The 15853-nt window shown below is 43.3% G+C and overlaps 1 protein-coding gene across 1 annotated transcript in view; it reads right to left on the bottom strand.

Annotated features, from left to right (window-relative positions):
• Positions 1-15853, bottom strand: part of prex2 (phosphatidylinositol-3,4,5-trisphosphate-dependent Rac exchange factor 2) — a 78184-nt gene that overhangs the window by 18219 nt on the left and 44112 nt on the right. The window contains exons 7-13 of the mRNA XM_066677944.1: positions 14982-15115; positions 14168-14271; positions 10719-10868; positions 9654-9798; positions 4717-4817; positions 3427-3530; positions 3108-3157 (exon numbers count right to left, since the gene is read on the bottom strand). Of these exons, the coding sequence (XP_066534041.1) occupies positions 3108-3157; positions 3427-3530; positions 4717-4817; positions 9654-9798; positions 10719-10868; positions 14168-14271; positions 14982-15115 (788 nt within the window). The remainder of the gene's footprint in view (positions 1-3107; positions 3158-3426; positions 3531-4716; positions 4818-9653; positions 9799-10718; positions 10869-14167; positions 14272-14981; positions 15116-15853) is intronic.

The following is a 15853-nucleotide window of genomic DNA, read 5'->3' as shown; positions in this document are numbered from 1 at the left end:
CACACACACACACACACAGAGTCATGCTGAAGCGTAATCAAAACCAGATGAGTCCAATCTTAGCTATCCACAATGATTAGAAACATGTTGGACACATACGGCCTCAGGCCTCAGCTGCAGTTTTAAAAAACTAAAATATTATTGTAATTGCAATAGAAGGTGGCACAAAAACACTCTATTCACACATACTCCACCACTTTTAGAACGCAACAATGTGTTTTCTGCCTCTAAGAGTAAGACTTATTTCCTAGCTTCACTGGAGCCATCTCTGGAGGTTTGGCGCAGGTTTTGTTGTGTGCCACACTCTCACCACCAACACCACACAGACCCAAACCTGTCACAGTGATAAATGAGGTTTAAACAGCCGTGCAGCAGGCAGCCAAAACCTGGCAAAAATGCAGTATAATCTGCAGAAAAAGCATCCACCAAATGTCACTCTCTCTGCGTCAGACAACCATCACTAAATGGATCTGGCTCCTGATCAAACCCTCAGTGATATTCAGGGACTTCATCCTCTGGACGACTGCTGTGTGTTTGTAAGTTGCTTCAGATGCTGTAGGAGTTAAGAGTGTGCACTGTACAGTCAACAATGGCTGGTCACTCCTCAGTTAGGAAAGTAGATATTGGCTGTTGCAAATGTCATTGCCATCACCTAATTTGCATATTTTCTGTTTGTAATTGTACGTTGTGGAAGAGAGGAATAATGTCGTGGGGGAGAAAATACTGAGCAAAAATATGTTTAGAACCGTTTTTTTGTCATTAAAATAGGCAACATTTCTCAAAATAAATTCACGATATTAATGCTTTGTCTAGTCCCACGTTACAGTAAACGTTACAGTTTGTTCTGTGTTGTTCAATGTTAGAATATCACATTCAATCAAATGACTTATGTGGGGTGGAATGTCTAACTCTACGTCCAACACTCGTCCTTCATCTGGGTTTGGGACTGGCAAAGTAACGTTAAAAGAGTCACTCAGGTAGAGTTACTTAATTTTTCTTAAACTTATGTTAAATGTAACCCTAATGTTCACGCATTGTGCTGCTCACAGAGGAGGTCATCTGACTGAGACTGTGGGAGTCAAATACAGTGATTTATTTTAGTGTTACACTGAAGAAACCTTTACATCCCACTCTCTGTGAGCCAGGGCGAGATCATTGGTGGCTTTGGGCATCAACGGTTCATCCGGTTCATTGGACGTGGAGTGGAGAGGTTGTGGTTCTCCTCTCTGCTCTGGACGCAGCTCCTGAGAGACTGACTGCCTGTGAGGGCTTTGGGACGGGAGAGGGGCTCTCAGCGGCACCCACTGAGCAGTGAGGACAGTAAACACAGAGCGATATGTGCTTTCACCTCCGAGTCTCCAGAAATGTCCCTAGATTCGTCACTAGTCGCGTTTTTGAAAAAGAATCACTGGGTCTGAATACTCTCTAAATATAGTAACAATGTCACTATGTTGGCGACACTGGATGTTGTGGTCAGACACTTGAATGTGTATCACAACAGGCACATTCCTCATACACAAGAACATTTAAAATATATATAAAAAATAAAAACATACATAAACAATTTAGCTGCAACATCCAGAATGTGTCCTTTGCTTTAGATCATCATTGTGTTCTCTGAAATATCTATAATTCAATACAACTATATTATATTTTGTCCATTTTCCACATGTATTCTTTTTATTTATTTATTTTAAAAAGCAGTCGAGTTGAATCTTGATAAATATGTGGGAGATTTACTTCTAGTAGCAGTGGTCTAAAAGAACAGCATCATGAACTCCTCTGTCTAGTGGATCTTACTGTAAAATCTGTGTAAAGCAGAGGGCCTGATTAGTCAGAGTACAGCACATAAAGTCTCCACTAACTCTATTAACAGTTACCTCAGACAGAGAAATTTAATTTACTGTTGCTAGTATGGTTGCCAAACTCTCAGACATGTTTCTGGTGCACATCTTTCACTGGAGGCTAGTAACACAGCAGCTACGCTTGCTAATGCTACCCGCTAGCTGCCAGTGAAAGAGAGGCGCTGGGCTTCAAGCTTTTGCTTAATTGCTCTTGCGTTTTGTCCGACAGCTTGGTTGTTTTTCTGCTGAAGCACAGCATCTGTGGCACCTCACGACACATTGGGACTCTACACAGGCCCAGATTTCCAAAACTGGCACAAAACAGTGGCCAAATGACTGGAAAGCACCATTAGTACCATACGCTAGCCATCTGTTCCTAACCAGGACAAATGCCACTTTGGCCGTTCATCTAGGCCCCTGAAAAGCCTTCTCAGACTCAGGAAGCATGTCTTTGTCCCTCTGAGGAATAGCTGTGTATGCATGGGTCTGTAAACATCAGAATTTAACATAAAAATTAAGTCCAATTGATTTTGTTCATAAGCAATAGTCTGTCCACCTAAAAAACAATTATTTCCTTTCTAACATCAAACGTAGTGGAGCGTGTTGGGTGCCCACAGTTTCTTTTGATTGTCAATATTTCTTTGAGGCTAATGTAACTAACATTAGAAATAGCCCTAAATCACACTGTTAAAAGATGAAACAAATATAACAGACAGGCAACTTAAATATTCATGTAAAAACAACACTCTGTCAGGGCTACATTGTTCCTCGAGGTGAACAAGGTCAACTTTCTATCTGAAGACAACATAATATAAGCTTCTTGGTATTTGAGGTAACTGATGTTAAGCATTGGACTAGACCTGTCGACCTAACACACGATAATAAGATGAAACACACATAATTTCAATACTCAAACGCATTTTTTTGGATCCTTAGGATAAAGAATTTCCTGTCTGTACTTGTAACTCTTCAGCTGGGGCTGGAAGTGGAATGGATTAATGGATTTGATTTAAGTTTTATACATTTATTCCACAAAGTTGTGAGTGTAAATGAATTAAAAAGGTGAGTAAATGCTAATTTGTTTATGTACCTTTTTAAATATAAATTGTGATTATTTGTATTTACCCTCTACGTCATCCCTGATGATGACTAATGATTAGGGAAAAGATGGGGGATGTATCTGAATAAAGTACATTTCCAGCTTTGCTGCTGAAACAAGGACAGACAGCTTTAATGAGGCAAACTGAAACACTGGAGATTTACCTGATCACTGCAGTGAAGAGGCTGTGAAGCCTGCAGAACAGTCTAACACCCTGTGGGCGAGAGCAAAGGGAGAGGTTTTATTAAACAGATTCTGCCTTGCAGTTTCTAACAACAGCGTTAAAGATTTTTATTTACTATTTTTTTAGCTGCCATTCCACAAGTGATCAATTATAAGGTGAAATAAATATGTCATACATTGAGCTGCAGACACAAATCACTGGGTGGATTCCAGAATGAAAAGGTCCAGTGAATACGAGTAGAATCCAACCTTTGTAAATCGTATGATGTCAATGCGGCTGAGAGACCGGAGTCTGTTTACCTTGGAGATGACGTCCTGCATGTCGCTGCGAGGATGGTAGGTGCCGTCATCGAATCGGAACCGATACAGCAGTGGCTCTGGTTTAAACTGATGCTTATCTGTAACTGTGAAGAGATAATGAGCACGAGGGATGAATCAGGATGGATACCGAGTGAAGTCAATCTGAAATGCATCTTTCACCAGTACATAGTGTAGTATGAAAAAGTTCTACAGAGGTGCTGTTTTAATTAAGGGGACAATTTCTCCAACTTCCCCACGAGGAGCTGTTTAATGAAGTCCGGTAGCTTTTAGCTCCGTGTAGCTCCACATGCAACATCTATTAACACGGTTATGCAAAGTAATCCCACAGATTTTCACTCAGCATTTCCCTCAGATCCAGCTTCCTCTGTGAACGCTCACTGACACAAACTGTTTGAATGAGCGCACTGGGGGAACGTTCCTCTGTGAGGAAGCTGCAAAGTGGGACCCCATTAGGTGGGATGGTTGGCCATGGGCCAGACTGTTTGAGGTGTGTGTGTGTGTGTGTGTGGGGGGGGGGCGTGAATACATTTAGCAGAGCTTGACCCAGCTGCCCACACACATGATAAAGTCATTGAAGGCCACAGGGCAGGCGTTTCCCCCTGATATTACACACACCATCGGGGTATTTATTCTGCGTTATGTAAACACAAACTTCCCACCTGCTACTGGGCACAATGGTGATTGAATGGTAATTAAAATCATAATAGCGCTATTAGTCAGAGTCTATAGGAACAAGAGCTCTGACCATGAAGATGGAACAATTTGGTTTAGCGGGGGACGCAAATTATCCAGAGAATGGAGTCAAGACAGTCATTAATCAATTTATTAAAAACATCACATTAAAAACCTGGTCACTTTATTAGAAACAACAATAAAACTTTTACCCATATACACGCTCCTCTCACTCACACACACACACACACACACACAAGCTATACCATATCACATAAAAGTTCCCATCCCTTTAATATCTGGCCAAGTGCGGTTAAGTGTTTAGAAACGGACCAGTGCTGTACGGAGCAGAGCTGATAAACTGCACATCCACAGACGGGCTATGGTCTGTACTTCAACACCTATATGGAGCTTTAAGGAAGGTGGAGTTCATAAAGGGGTCGGTGAGCAGGAGAACAAGGACAGGATTAATAATAAAGTGGACAGTCAATGTAATCACTGAAACAGCTAGAGCCACAGCGGTAAAGGAGAGGACCACATCACAGTAATGACTAAGGACAGTAGGGATGTCTTGAAGGTCAGGGTTATGGAACTGACCGTGGTGGATGATGCCATTCTCCAGCAGAGCTTGACCCAGGTGAACTCCTTCTTCTGGATTATCAGTCTCTCCAATATCCATCAGCCAGGCCACAAACTCACTGCAGAAACAGGGCAAATAAATGAAAAATAAGCCCACGTCTGACCCCTGTGTTTTCGGCAGATGCGCAGTGAGCAGAGGGGGCACTTACTGTGGAATGACTATGATTCTGATTAAAAAATGACCATTTTATTCCCAAGTTTGTGCTGAAACTTTGCCCCGATCAGTCATCACAAGTTCCCCATCAATGAATTCCCCCTGATATCACCCGGTGGCATCAGCTTTTGAGGGACACACACTTCCTATGAGGCATGAGGCCAAACCACTGCTTCTTTTCCAACTAGCACTTACAGGAAATGCACATTGCCCACGTTAGCTATCACCCCGAGCTGAGACATGATGGGGGCCATTCTACCCACCCAGAGAACGAGGCCAGTTCCGCTCTTGGCCTAGGGTGACTGAGACAATCCTACGGTGCAAAAAAAAAAGACATGGACATCTCCGTTTAACTAAAGCTATTAGAGAAATGTTTCATTTAAAACAGCTGATATACTTAGTTATAGAAAGGGATTCTCCCTCAAATCAGTGTCTGCATTCAGCGACAAATCAATTTACACCCGTCAGGCCCTGAATCACAGGAAGACACATGACAGGGAGCAAAACCTACACACATTTCAGATAACAACGTCCTGAAGGTGTGTCAAGCATAATCCAATAAACATTTTGAAATACACTGCTGGAAACACACACACACACACACACACACACACACAGCCAATAAAGAACAGATGCCTACAGCATCCTACTGCAGATAAGTAGCAAATCTGCCTCCTCCTAATGACACTTTAATGTGGTTTTAAGGACTTAGAACTAAAAAATCTAAACAAACAAGAGGGAAACCAACACCTAATTTTACAACAAGTGCAATTCTCCCTCTCTCCAGCCAGGAGTAAACAGATGAAACTCCACAATGCTGCGAGGTAAAACAGAAGGATGTATTCTACCATCCTCACCGTCAACCTCTCTCCTTCCCCTGTTCCACAGCAGACACAACCAAAACAAACACGGTCTGCTCGAGCAGCACTGGCCTGAGGTTTAGAGCCCAGCAGCAGGGTTAGTCTCCCCAGCCAAGCTAAACATATGCCTGTGTGTGGGGTGAACGCTGGACATGATTTAAACCTCTACTCTTGATCTGGGGATAGAACAGGACAAATAATCAGGATACAGAGCTCTCATGGTCTGACAAGGCACAAATAATGAAATATTACAGCTTCAAAATCATTGTGACGCTCCACTGAGCCACAGCACGGAGAACAGAGCCTCCTCCTCAAGCCACGGCTGAGGGGCCCTTGAGCAAGGCACCAAACCCACAACTGCTCCCCGCCGTTCTGTGTGTGTGTGTGTGTGTGTGTGTGTGTTGGACGGGTTAAATGCAGAAGACACACTTCATAGTACGTTTTACAACGACAAATAACTGCACATTTCAAATACGCTACCCCAGTTTTTTACCTCTCGCTCGACTGGAAAACTGCCACCTCATCAAACTGTTCTGCCTTTCAGTTATTCCACATTGTGTTGAGCTTTCAAAGCCAACAAAGAGAGTGTCTACAGCTATAAAGTTCATGAATTAAAAATAGCCCTCCACTTCAAAGCTTTGGAGCGTGAGAGCAAAGAGAGGAATTAAGAATGAGGAAAGGAGCGGCTCAGAGTAAGAGGCAATCTGCTTTTAATCAGAGGGACACTGGGTGAGGGTGCAGTCCCTGAACACGTCCCCACTGCTCTAGAGGTACACGGATAGGGAACAGGCCGATGTCACATGCAGAGACTTTAGAACCGCCCCACCCCGTTGTCTAAGTCACTCCAATCACAGCGCTGGACCCGCGGTTGTGTGAGAGAACAAAGATGAGCAGCAAAACAAACACAAAGAGCGCGGAGAAATAAACTGAGAAAAGGAGAATGGAAAAGAAAGAAAACGTCTAAAAACCTTCTGCTCCTCGCTCCTCACTGCTGTGCGCTCGGGGTCGGGGTGAACAGCGAGCGGCTCATTATCATTTAAAGGAACAGGTGCTGAAAGCGGGTGTTCTGAACAGGGGCTGTTTACACAGGGGGAGAACACTGCTGTGGGGATTGATCCTTGTGGTATTTTGAACTAAGCAGGCCACAGACGTTTCATTAAGACCCAGAACTCCCTTGTGGAAAAGGTGAGATTCTTCCTGCTTTAGTCCTCGTAGCTGCTGTGTAAAACTAAGGGAGCTAATGTCAGAAGGATAAATTACATATTGTGGGTTGAGAGGGGAACTGTGTACATTTATTGTTTAAATAAAAAAACAACCCAAGACAAAAATAGCATCAGCAGGAGATGTTTAGGCAGGTTTTGTTTGAAAGTGTAGACGGATCCAGACGATTGTGTGGAGACACCAAAGAGGGAAAGTGGTCCCAACTCCAAAATCCATTTACAATCTGAGACAGCCACAAATATGAGGCAGGCTTTTGAGGGCGCTTTCTTCTCTCCAGTTTCTAATCACAGCAGCTTGAATAAAATGACACTGAGCAATAACAGCGTGAGGTTTTCTTTGTGAAGATGTCTGCGAGTCAGATGTAGGAGCTGGACTTGACTTGTAATTCAGAGCCGCATAGGGCCCTTGTCTCAGCACATCTACGAAGCCTCTAAAAGCCTGTAAAATTGTGGTGGAGGCAGTGTCCTGTAACCTGCGCTGTCTCTGTCAATTACGTTAGAAATGTAATCTACCACACACTGTAATGATGGAGTTATTAGATCTTCATAAAAAAAGAGAAACTATAAAATGGACTTGAAATATTTAAAAAATTCCAAGCAGCAAAACCTTCATATGATTGTGTAATTCATTTAAAGTACCAACATTTTATACCAAATATTCTAATGATTAAAGACATCAGGGGGCAACCGCCGGTCTCCGCACGCTCCAACAGGTCCAGCCCCCAGACCGTAAGGAGCTCTGGTTTCGTAGCTAGTTCTGTAGGGTCTGAGGAGCTCGGGTTAGGGTTAGAGAAGTGCATTACACAGTTTCATGGGTGTCGGAGGCAGGAGGAAAACAAACAGACAAACGGAAAACAAAATAATTCTGAGTGGCTCATAGTAAAATGTTCTATTCCTAAAATAAAGCAAAGGAAGGGTTATGTTCACGTCTCAGTTAAAATAGGTGGAATGCCCCTTTAAAATGGAGCACAACACCAGCACGGCTCTTCCTCTAACACCTCAAACATTTAGCCCTGGAGTTGAGAAAACCTGGATTAAAAGGCTTTCACTCTGCAGAATTTAACCTGGGCACGGTGCAGAAACTCACAAGGCACAGGTTTTAGCCGAGTCTCAGGTGATGTCACTTAATCGCTGTAAAACACATCCTCAAGTTTCAAGAGAAGGAACAGGAAGAGACAGAAATTTTTGGTGGCTTCGCTTTTGAACTCAGTGGTGTGCTTCAGGACAAACACAGTGCTACTAAAAGCTGCGTAAACTCTACTGACCGCCTCTCTTTATGAAAGTTCCATACATAATGGAGCAATATTTAAAAACATAAAGATCTTTATCCCACATTCAGACCACTGCACAGCAGAACTTGTCCAAATGGCAGTGGCCCAATCCCAGGTGAGCAGGTCCAGTCCATTAAATGTGCAGCCACAGGACGTTTCCTCTGTTAGTCTCTGAATAAGAGCCATTTAGTAAGTTTTCACGTCTCGTACAAACAGAAATACCAGAGTTTGGATGTCTCTCCGAAAACTGTAAAAGATTTGGAGACGCCAAGAACTTCTGATAATAATAATAATAATAATAATAATACGTTTATATAGTGCCTTTCACAAACCCAAGGACACTTTACAGAGTGTTAGGGGGAGGGGAAAAAAAACACACCACAAGTGCCTCGACATTGGTGCTAACCCTGAAAGACTGAGAGTCTGAACACCACTGATGATGTGAAGAAAGACACGCTGAAGTAGGAAACAGCACTGTTCCTCCACTCCACCCCAATCCTGAAGGTTCCTGCCAGTGGTGTGGATCTAACCAGCGACCGTTCAGGCCCAAGCCGACTTTTCTAACCATCAGACCACAGCTGTGCCCCTAATGTCACGGATGAAGCATGTGAAAGCTCTTGCTCTTCCAGCTTGGTGGCATAATGTGATCAGAGAACTGGCATTGATTATAATGTTGATATACAGCAGGCTGTAAGCTGGTTTGGACCGGAGCTTTATTCTAAATCAGAGGTTGTATCTAGGTTTGATTTACACCGAAACCCACAAAAGCCGTGCCCAAGAAGTAATCCTTAAACAAGATTCATGAGCAGATGAGTCTGGGTTTGATTTCAGTGATGATCCTCACCCTCCTGGGAGCGTTAGAGGGAAAGAGAGACACAGATGGGGTCCTGCTCTTTATAGAAGCTGTGTAAGAAATGAAGGAGAACGGCAGAGAAAGGTGAAAACCAGCCCGACTTAAATCGAGGGTTATAGAAAATTCTTCCTGAGCCGATGCTGAAGCCTTGCTTTATGAAGTAAATCCAAACAGCAGCTGCTCTTCGTTGAAACACGGTGAGGTCGGGAAAACATCACTTCTCCAGCGCTCCAGCTGTTTGTGTCTGCTGTGTTCATTAGCTGTTGTAACGACATGTGATGCAGTCTCCTTGTCTCTTCCATTATGCTTCTCTCTCCCAACCTTACGGAATAACTACATACACACACCAGTCTGTTCTTCCATGTGTGTGTACTGTTACTGATCTGTAGATGAAGGACTGCGCAAATGTAAAATACAACCATCTTTTTCTTTTTTACCCCTTAATTTTACTTTGAATTAAAACAAATATTTAAACTCAGTATAACACCAGCTGGTCAGTGTTTACTGTCTCCCCTCGATGACTCCCGGCCCTCCTACCTGCCCAGGAAGCACTTGGGGAAGGTGATGAGTTTGCGTTTTCTGTCCTTTATGAGGTGACCCTGTTTAGTCATGAGGTTGTAGAGCTTCTCTCCTTTCTCCGAAACCATCACCCAGGTGTCCTCCTCCATCCCCAACCTCAGAGCTACAGAACAGAGAGAGAGAGAGAGAGAGAGAGAGAGAGAGAGAGAAGGGAGAGAGACAAAGAGAGAGAGAGAGAGAGAGAAGGGAGAGAGACAGAGAGAGAGAGAGAGAGAGAGAGAGAGAGAGAGAGAGAGAGAGACAGAAGGGAGAGAGACAGAGAGAGAGAGAGAGACAGAGAGAGAAAGAGAGAGAGAGACAGAGAGAGAGACAGAAAGAGAGAGAGAGAGAGAGAGAGAGAGAGAGAAAGAGAGAGAGAGAGAGACAGAAGGGAGAGAGACAGAGAGAGAGAGAGAGAGAGACAGAAGGGAGAGAGACAGAGAGAGAGAGAGAGAGAGAGAGAGAGACAGAAGGGAGAGAGACAGAGAGAGAGAGAGAGAGAGAGAGAGAGAGAGAGAGAAGGGAGAGAGACAGAGAGAGAGAGAGAGACAGAGAGAGAAAGAGAGAGAGAGAGAGAGAGAGAGAGAGGGAAGCAGACAGGGAGCAGAGAGGGGGAAAAGAGCAAGACAGAGAGAAAGAGACCAGAGAGTGACAGGAATAAATTCTCCCAAAGATTTTTGTTTCTTTCAGCATCAATCCCATACTTTTTTTAAAGCAAAACCTGACTGTTCCCACATCAACACTCATCACTCAGTTCCATTCAGTCTGGAGTGAGAAATGATTAGGTCTAATACAGAAGTACAGCGGGTTTATATTAGCGCTGCTGATGAAGGAGCCTTTTAAGAGCTGAGATTAATCACTTGTGTGTTTCAGAGGTGAGTTATATTTCACAGGTAGCAGCCGCTCACATCAGATTCTAAAAAACAGCAGGTAGATCACCGTGAACACTTCAGCCGTACACTAACAGCCTCTGACATGCTTAATTAGCCTCTGTGTAAACCCTTTACACTTGCTCTCCGCTCCCTCTCCTCCTCCTCCACTCACTTTTTCTCCTCTCCCGCTCCTTCAGAATGGCCTCCAGCCACTCTTGCTTCTCCTCTGCAGTTTTAGCCATGCACACGAACCACTTGTTCTTTGCCGTGTTGTGGATCTTCCAGCCGTTGTTGACGATGTTGCCGCTGCTGTGGAAGTCCGCTGAGGAACCAAAAAAAACAACAAGAGCTCAAAACAAACTGAAATATACATCATTTCCAACACTTCTTCTGAAATGACGAGCACTGGCACAGACCTGGCTCCCCCTTCTACTCGTCTGTGAAGATTTCATCCTCATATTTCTGTGAGGATTTGATGGCTTTTGGCCACAAGAACATTACAGAGGTCAGGTACTGAGCTTGAATAACAAACACTGCTCAGAATCATCACGCTCCGACGCTCGAGGACAAAGTCGACCTGCTCCACAGCCTCAGTCTAGGGGTCTATACTCCTCTGGCCCAAGCATGGCATAGAGCATTGGTGTCCGTAGGCTCATGTGCTGCTGCTCCATCTCATTCATTTCATGCTTTTTCTATGAGGATTATACAAGCTGTGTGTGTATCATTAAAGCTCCAAAAGAGTCGACACTGGGTGCAGCTTAATTAATTACGATGGTTGTCCTCAAATGTTTGAATAAAAGAAGCATAATTTATTCGCTGTAGAAATTAATACATTTTCAAGTGTTTCTGTGTAAGACACAATTACACTTCAATATTCAAAATGTAACAGCACTGGTTTTAAAAAGTGACAGTTTTCATATTATTCAGCAAAAAATAACCTAATGATTAAATATTAATGTACTTTATTTACAATGACATCCCCATCTTTAAATCTCACTCGTCCTTTTTCAGTACAGTATTAGTCCCAAGAACAGAACAATTTCCTCAGGGAACTCAACGAATGCAGTGAGGAAGGACTGTCCAGAGCACTAACCCTGAGTGCAAACTAAAACATTCCCAACTTGAAACGGACAATGAACAAAGTACTCTTTCAAAAACAAAGTAAAATGTAAAAGTCATGGTCCTCACTGATTGCCCTCGTTACGCCGTGATGGAGAACTGACACGAAACGGCAGCTGAAAGTAAATCCGCAGCTCCCCAAAGATCCCAAAAAACTGATTACATCTGCAAAGTGAGTGGTAAGAACATAAAACAATAAAAAACAAAGCCCGCAGATCTCTTTTAAGCTGGGGATTTTAAAAAGAGAGTGTGTGTGTGTGTGTGTGGCTTTAACAATGGCTTTCACAATGTTTTTTTGATGAGATAAGTCCTTTTTTGTGAAACATCTACAAAGGCTGTTCCACTGAGAACATTTTCAAAAACAAGCTGAGCCCTTCCAGCCAGTGGTTCACTGTAATCAAATCTGTGGGTTACTCTGTTAAATTTGTAGTAAATATCAAGCAATATGGCCAGCCTCCTTTGTTCAAACTTATTAAGAAGTTGAATGTCGCACATCAGTCAGAAGTTTGAAGCAACTTTAATGGGGACGGATTATGAAAAAATCACTCCGTTTGTGTGAGAGTGCAAAGATGAGGCTAAATGCAGCAAAACTGCAGCAGAACGGAGAAGAAAGAGAACAGAGTGAAAACGGCTAAAAACCAGAGCTTCTGCTCCTCGCTCCTCACTGCTGTGCGCTCGGGGTCGGGGTGAACAGCGAGCGGCTCATTATCATTTAAAGGAACAGGTGCTGTTCTGAACAGGGGCTGTTTACACAGGGGGAGAACACTGCTGTGGGGTTTGGACCAAAGCGGGTAACAGACGTTTCATTAAGAAACAGAACTGTGTTCCACTGTGGAGAAGAGGGAGATAATATCTCTTAAGTGTACGTTAAAAGGAAACTGAAATCAAGACTGGCCTGTTCTAATCCATTTTATCAGTGAAAAATGAAAATTAGAAAACAAAACGATACATGGTCTTCTTTGGACAGTGATTATATTGGGGTTTTATTTGCACGCTGCTTTGATCTCGTTGTTTAGTATCTGACTGACAAATATCAGACAAATCACAGCAGACAGCCATCGATCTGTGATCCAGCTGCAGACAGATTAACACGCCACACAACACATCTGTCACTCATCCAACCTGCTGCTTATACAGGCTTTAAACGTATAAAGCTTCGATCCACCTGGAGAGCTGTGTGATGGCCAAAGACTCAGTTTCTGACATTGTTCGGCTTAATATCTGTTCAGTTTTGGTCTGTGGTGAGTGTTTACCAAGTGTTTCTGGTGATTCTAAGATATGCCTAGTGCACTTTGTCTCTTTACTTTCTTTGACTCTAATAACAGTGAACTTAAGGAGACAAAATCTACATTTGTACAAAATGAAAAAGTCTACATTTGCTTTGACGTAAAGCTAACAGCACCCCCTTGGGGATAATCTGCTGAATGTGAGAGAGTGAGTTACACGCTACGTCTGTGAGGTGCTTCTTCTTTAAAAAAGAATTATTTTAATGGTTAAATAATCGAATTGTGTTCTGTCACAAATGAACATTTTCACTTTCTCTGTAAAAGCAGAACTTATCTCCAGCCCCGACATAGATTTCTCCTTCCGTCTGATGATAGAAATGTAAACTATTGAGAGCTATACCCTCTGTGTGGTTTGGAGAGGCCTTTTACAGTCGTACAGGGGATGTCTGCTTCAGCCAAAAAAAAGAATTACTTTCATTATGTGTGAGTTCTGCCACAGTAATAATGTGCCTCTACATTTCACCCGGAGACACGAAGGGGTTGGAAGAGAACACCCACGAACCTCTGCTTCTCCTCTGGAGCCTGATATGCATCCGTCTCTTAAAAGCCTGATATTAAGTCTGCCGAGGAACAAATGATTGCTTCTGCAAATAAAACGAATAATCAGCACTCGTCTTTAGCCAAGATACACTCTGCTCAGCGTTCAGAAAGGGCCAGAGCTCCAAGGGTCTGTCATCTCGCCCAGAAATGGCATTCCTCTAACCTCTCCTCAGAGCTCTGACGCCACCCCACCCAGACAGAGGGGGAGCCACTCCAGAGAGCAGTGCTGAAGGTGGCCTCAGTATCTCAGAGAGCATAGATGGGTCATTTTTCAGCCTTCAGAAAGTCATGAAAGAGATGAGACTCCATCATAAGCCATTAGCTCAGCAGATGGGTTTAGTTAGTGTACATTGGCAGGCATGGGTTTGATTAATATGGGCAGGTCCCCCCGTCGTCCGTGACCCATGTGACGTCATCAGGATGCGTAAAGAATATGACGTGTAACGTGAAGGTGAGACCCTTTTAATAGTAGCCAGCCTTGGCTTTATTGTCATCGCTACAATAAGCTTTTAAATGATAATGACACACAAGTCAAACTCACCTGAGCAAAACCCTGAGAAGTTAGATCAGTTTTGTTGGGGTTAATGCTTTATAATGACAATAAATTATTGTGAAATGGTGTTCAATGATCATATATCGTTCAGATCTCAACACAGCGCTGTGGCTGTACACTGACCTGTACCATCATCCACATTCTCCACCTCCATCACCTCAGTGTTGATTCTGCCTCTGAACTGATACCGCGGGCCTTCTGTTGAAGCTTTGCTGTTCTTCAAACGCCTGCAACAGAACACAACCAGCTCCAGCACCGAAACAATCACCTTCAACAGTTTATTCAGCTGATTTAGGGCAGTGAAAATGCTGAAGTACAGAGGGGCGTTCACTATAATCTACTGACCCTGAAGGTAAATTTGTAATGGCTCTTGGAAGTGACACTTTCTGAGGGTTTATATGGAAGACATTAACTCTGTTATATCATTAGTTTTGTTGCAATCGCTATGAGAAAAATCAACATTCTGGGTAACACGTGTGTGACTGTGGATTCCAGAATATTACTTCTCCATCCTACAGCCTGGACTCAGCCCCGAGGGGTTCCCACCTGTTCACAAATTTGAATAACGCTCTAGAAAGTGATGTTCTGATGATTGCGATAAATTATCATCTTTTTGTGTGCAGTCAAAATACTGTTTTTTGCTCGATCTATATATGGTTTTTAAGGGGGAACTTACTGAAGGACATGCAAAACAGAGACCTCCAGAACAAGGTCCCGCTTGTTCAAGGAACCGCTGCATTATTCACTCTTAAATATAAAAGTCCCTCAGTTTGTACAAGAATGGATTTTGGTCTAGAAATATTGCATGGTTTAAATGTTTAAATTCATACACTGAAACAGCACTGTACTAGAACCTGAAACGGTTCTTCTGTGCCAGTGCCCTGAAGAACCCTTTCTGGCTCCGTCTTTGATGTTTGGACTCTGATTGATCGCTCACCTGTTCTTCTTCTTGCAGTACACCAGCAGGTTATCGAAGAGGAAGAAGACGCGTTCCTGGATGTTCCCAGCGGAGATCTTCAGCAGAACGCCCTGCATCAGCATCTCGGTGCAGCTGTCTGTGATGTTAGAGCCCTGAACCATGGGAAAAGGAAAAGAATGAGGTAACATTAAACGGTTTAACTGCAATAGGACGCTAAAACTTATCCGCACATCTCGGGGAAGCAGGACTCGGCTCTGAAACATTATTCTCCAGAACACCAAGGAAAGAGATTCTGCAATTTCACTGAGCAGAATCCAGGATTCGTGACTCAACAAAGCAATAACTGTCTTTATCATCTCCCTGTAGAACAACCTACTCCCAACAGCCGTCGTTTTTGGAGGTTGAAGCAGAAAAGCACCACTTATTTTCAACAGATAACAGAGTGCTGATAGCAGATGTTGTGAATGGGATGGTCACCACATGGCTGACTCTCTGCTGGTCTCGCCAAAATACATTTACATCACGTCTTTCTTCTTTTTCTCCACATCAGTCCTCAGATAAAAATAGCACTCCACTCAAGAGCGAGCAAAAGTGCTGAGCGTAACACTACCGTCTGCTCCTCTCTTTCTCACTCTCTCCCTTTGTTCTTCTTGTTTACACATGTGAGGTTAACCCTCAGAAGTGGAGAGTTGGTATTTCATTTCCCTTTGTGATTATGTCTTTAACTGTGCACACAAAGACTTTTCTTCTGCTCGGATTTTGGCAAAACTGCGGCATCAATGTAAAGCAGCATAATGAGAGAGCAGAACGCTCAAGCTACTTTGACACACACACACACACACATCTGTTTCCAATAAATCTCTTTAAGCCTTTTAACTGTCACATGAATC

Source organism: Hoplias malabaricus, chromosome 1 (genome assembly GCF_029633855.1).
Source record: "Hoplias malabaricus isolate fHopMal1 chromosome 1, fHopMal1.hap1, whole genome shotgun sequence".
Lineage (NCBI taxonomy): Eukaryota > Metazoa > Chordata > Actinopteri > Characiformes > Erythrinidae > Hoplias > Hoplias malabaricus.
The sequence above is the reverse complement of the archived record's forward strand: the minus strand, read 5'-3'. Positions and strand labels throughout refer to the sequence as shown.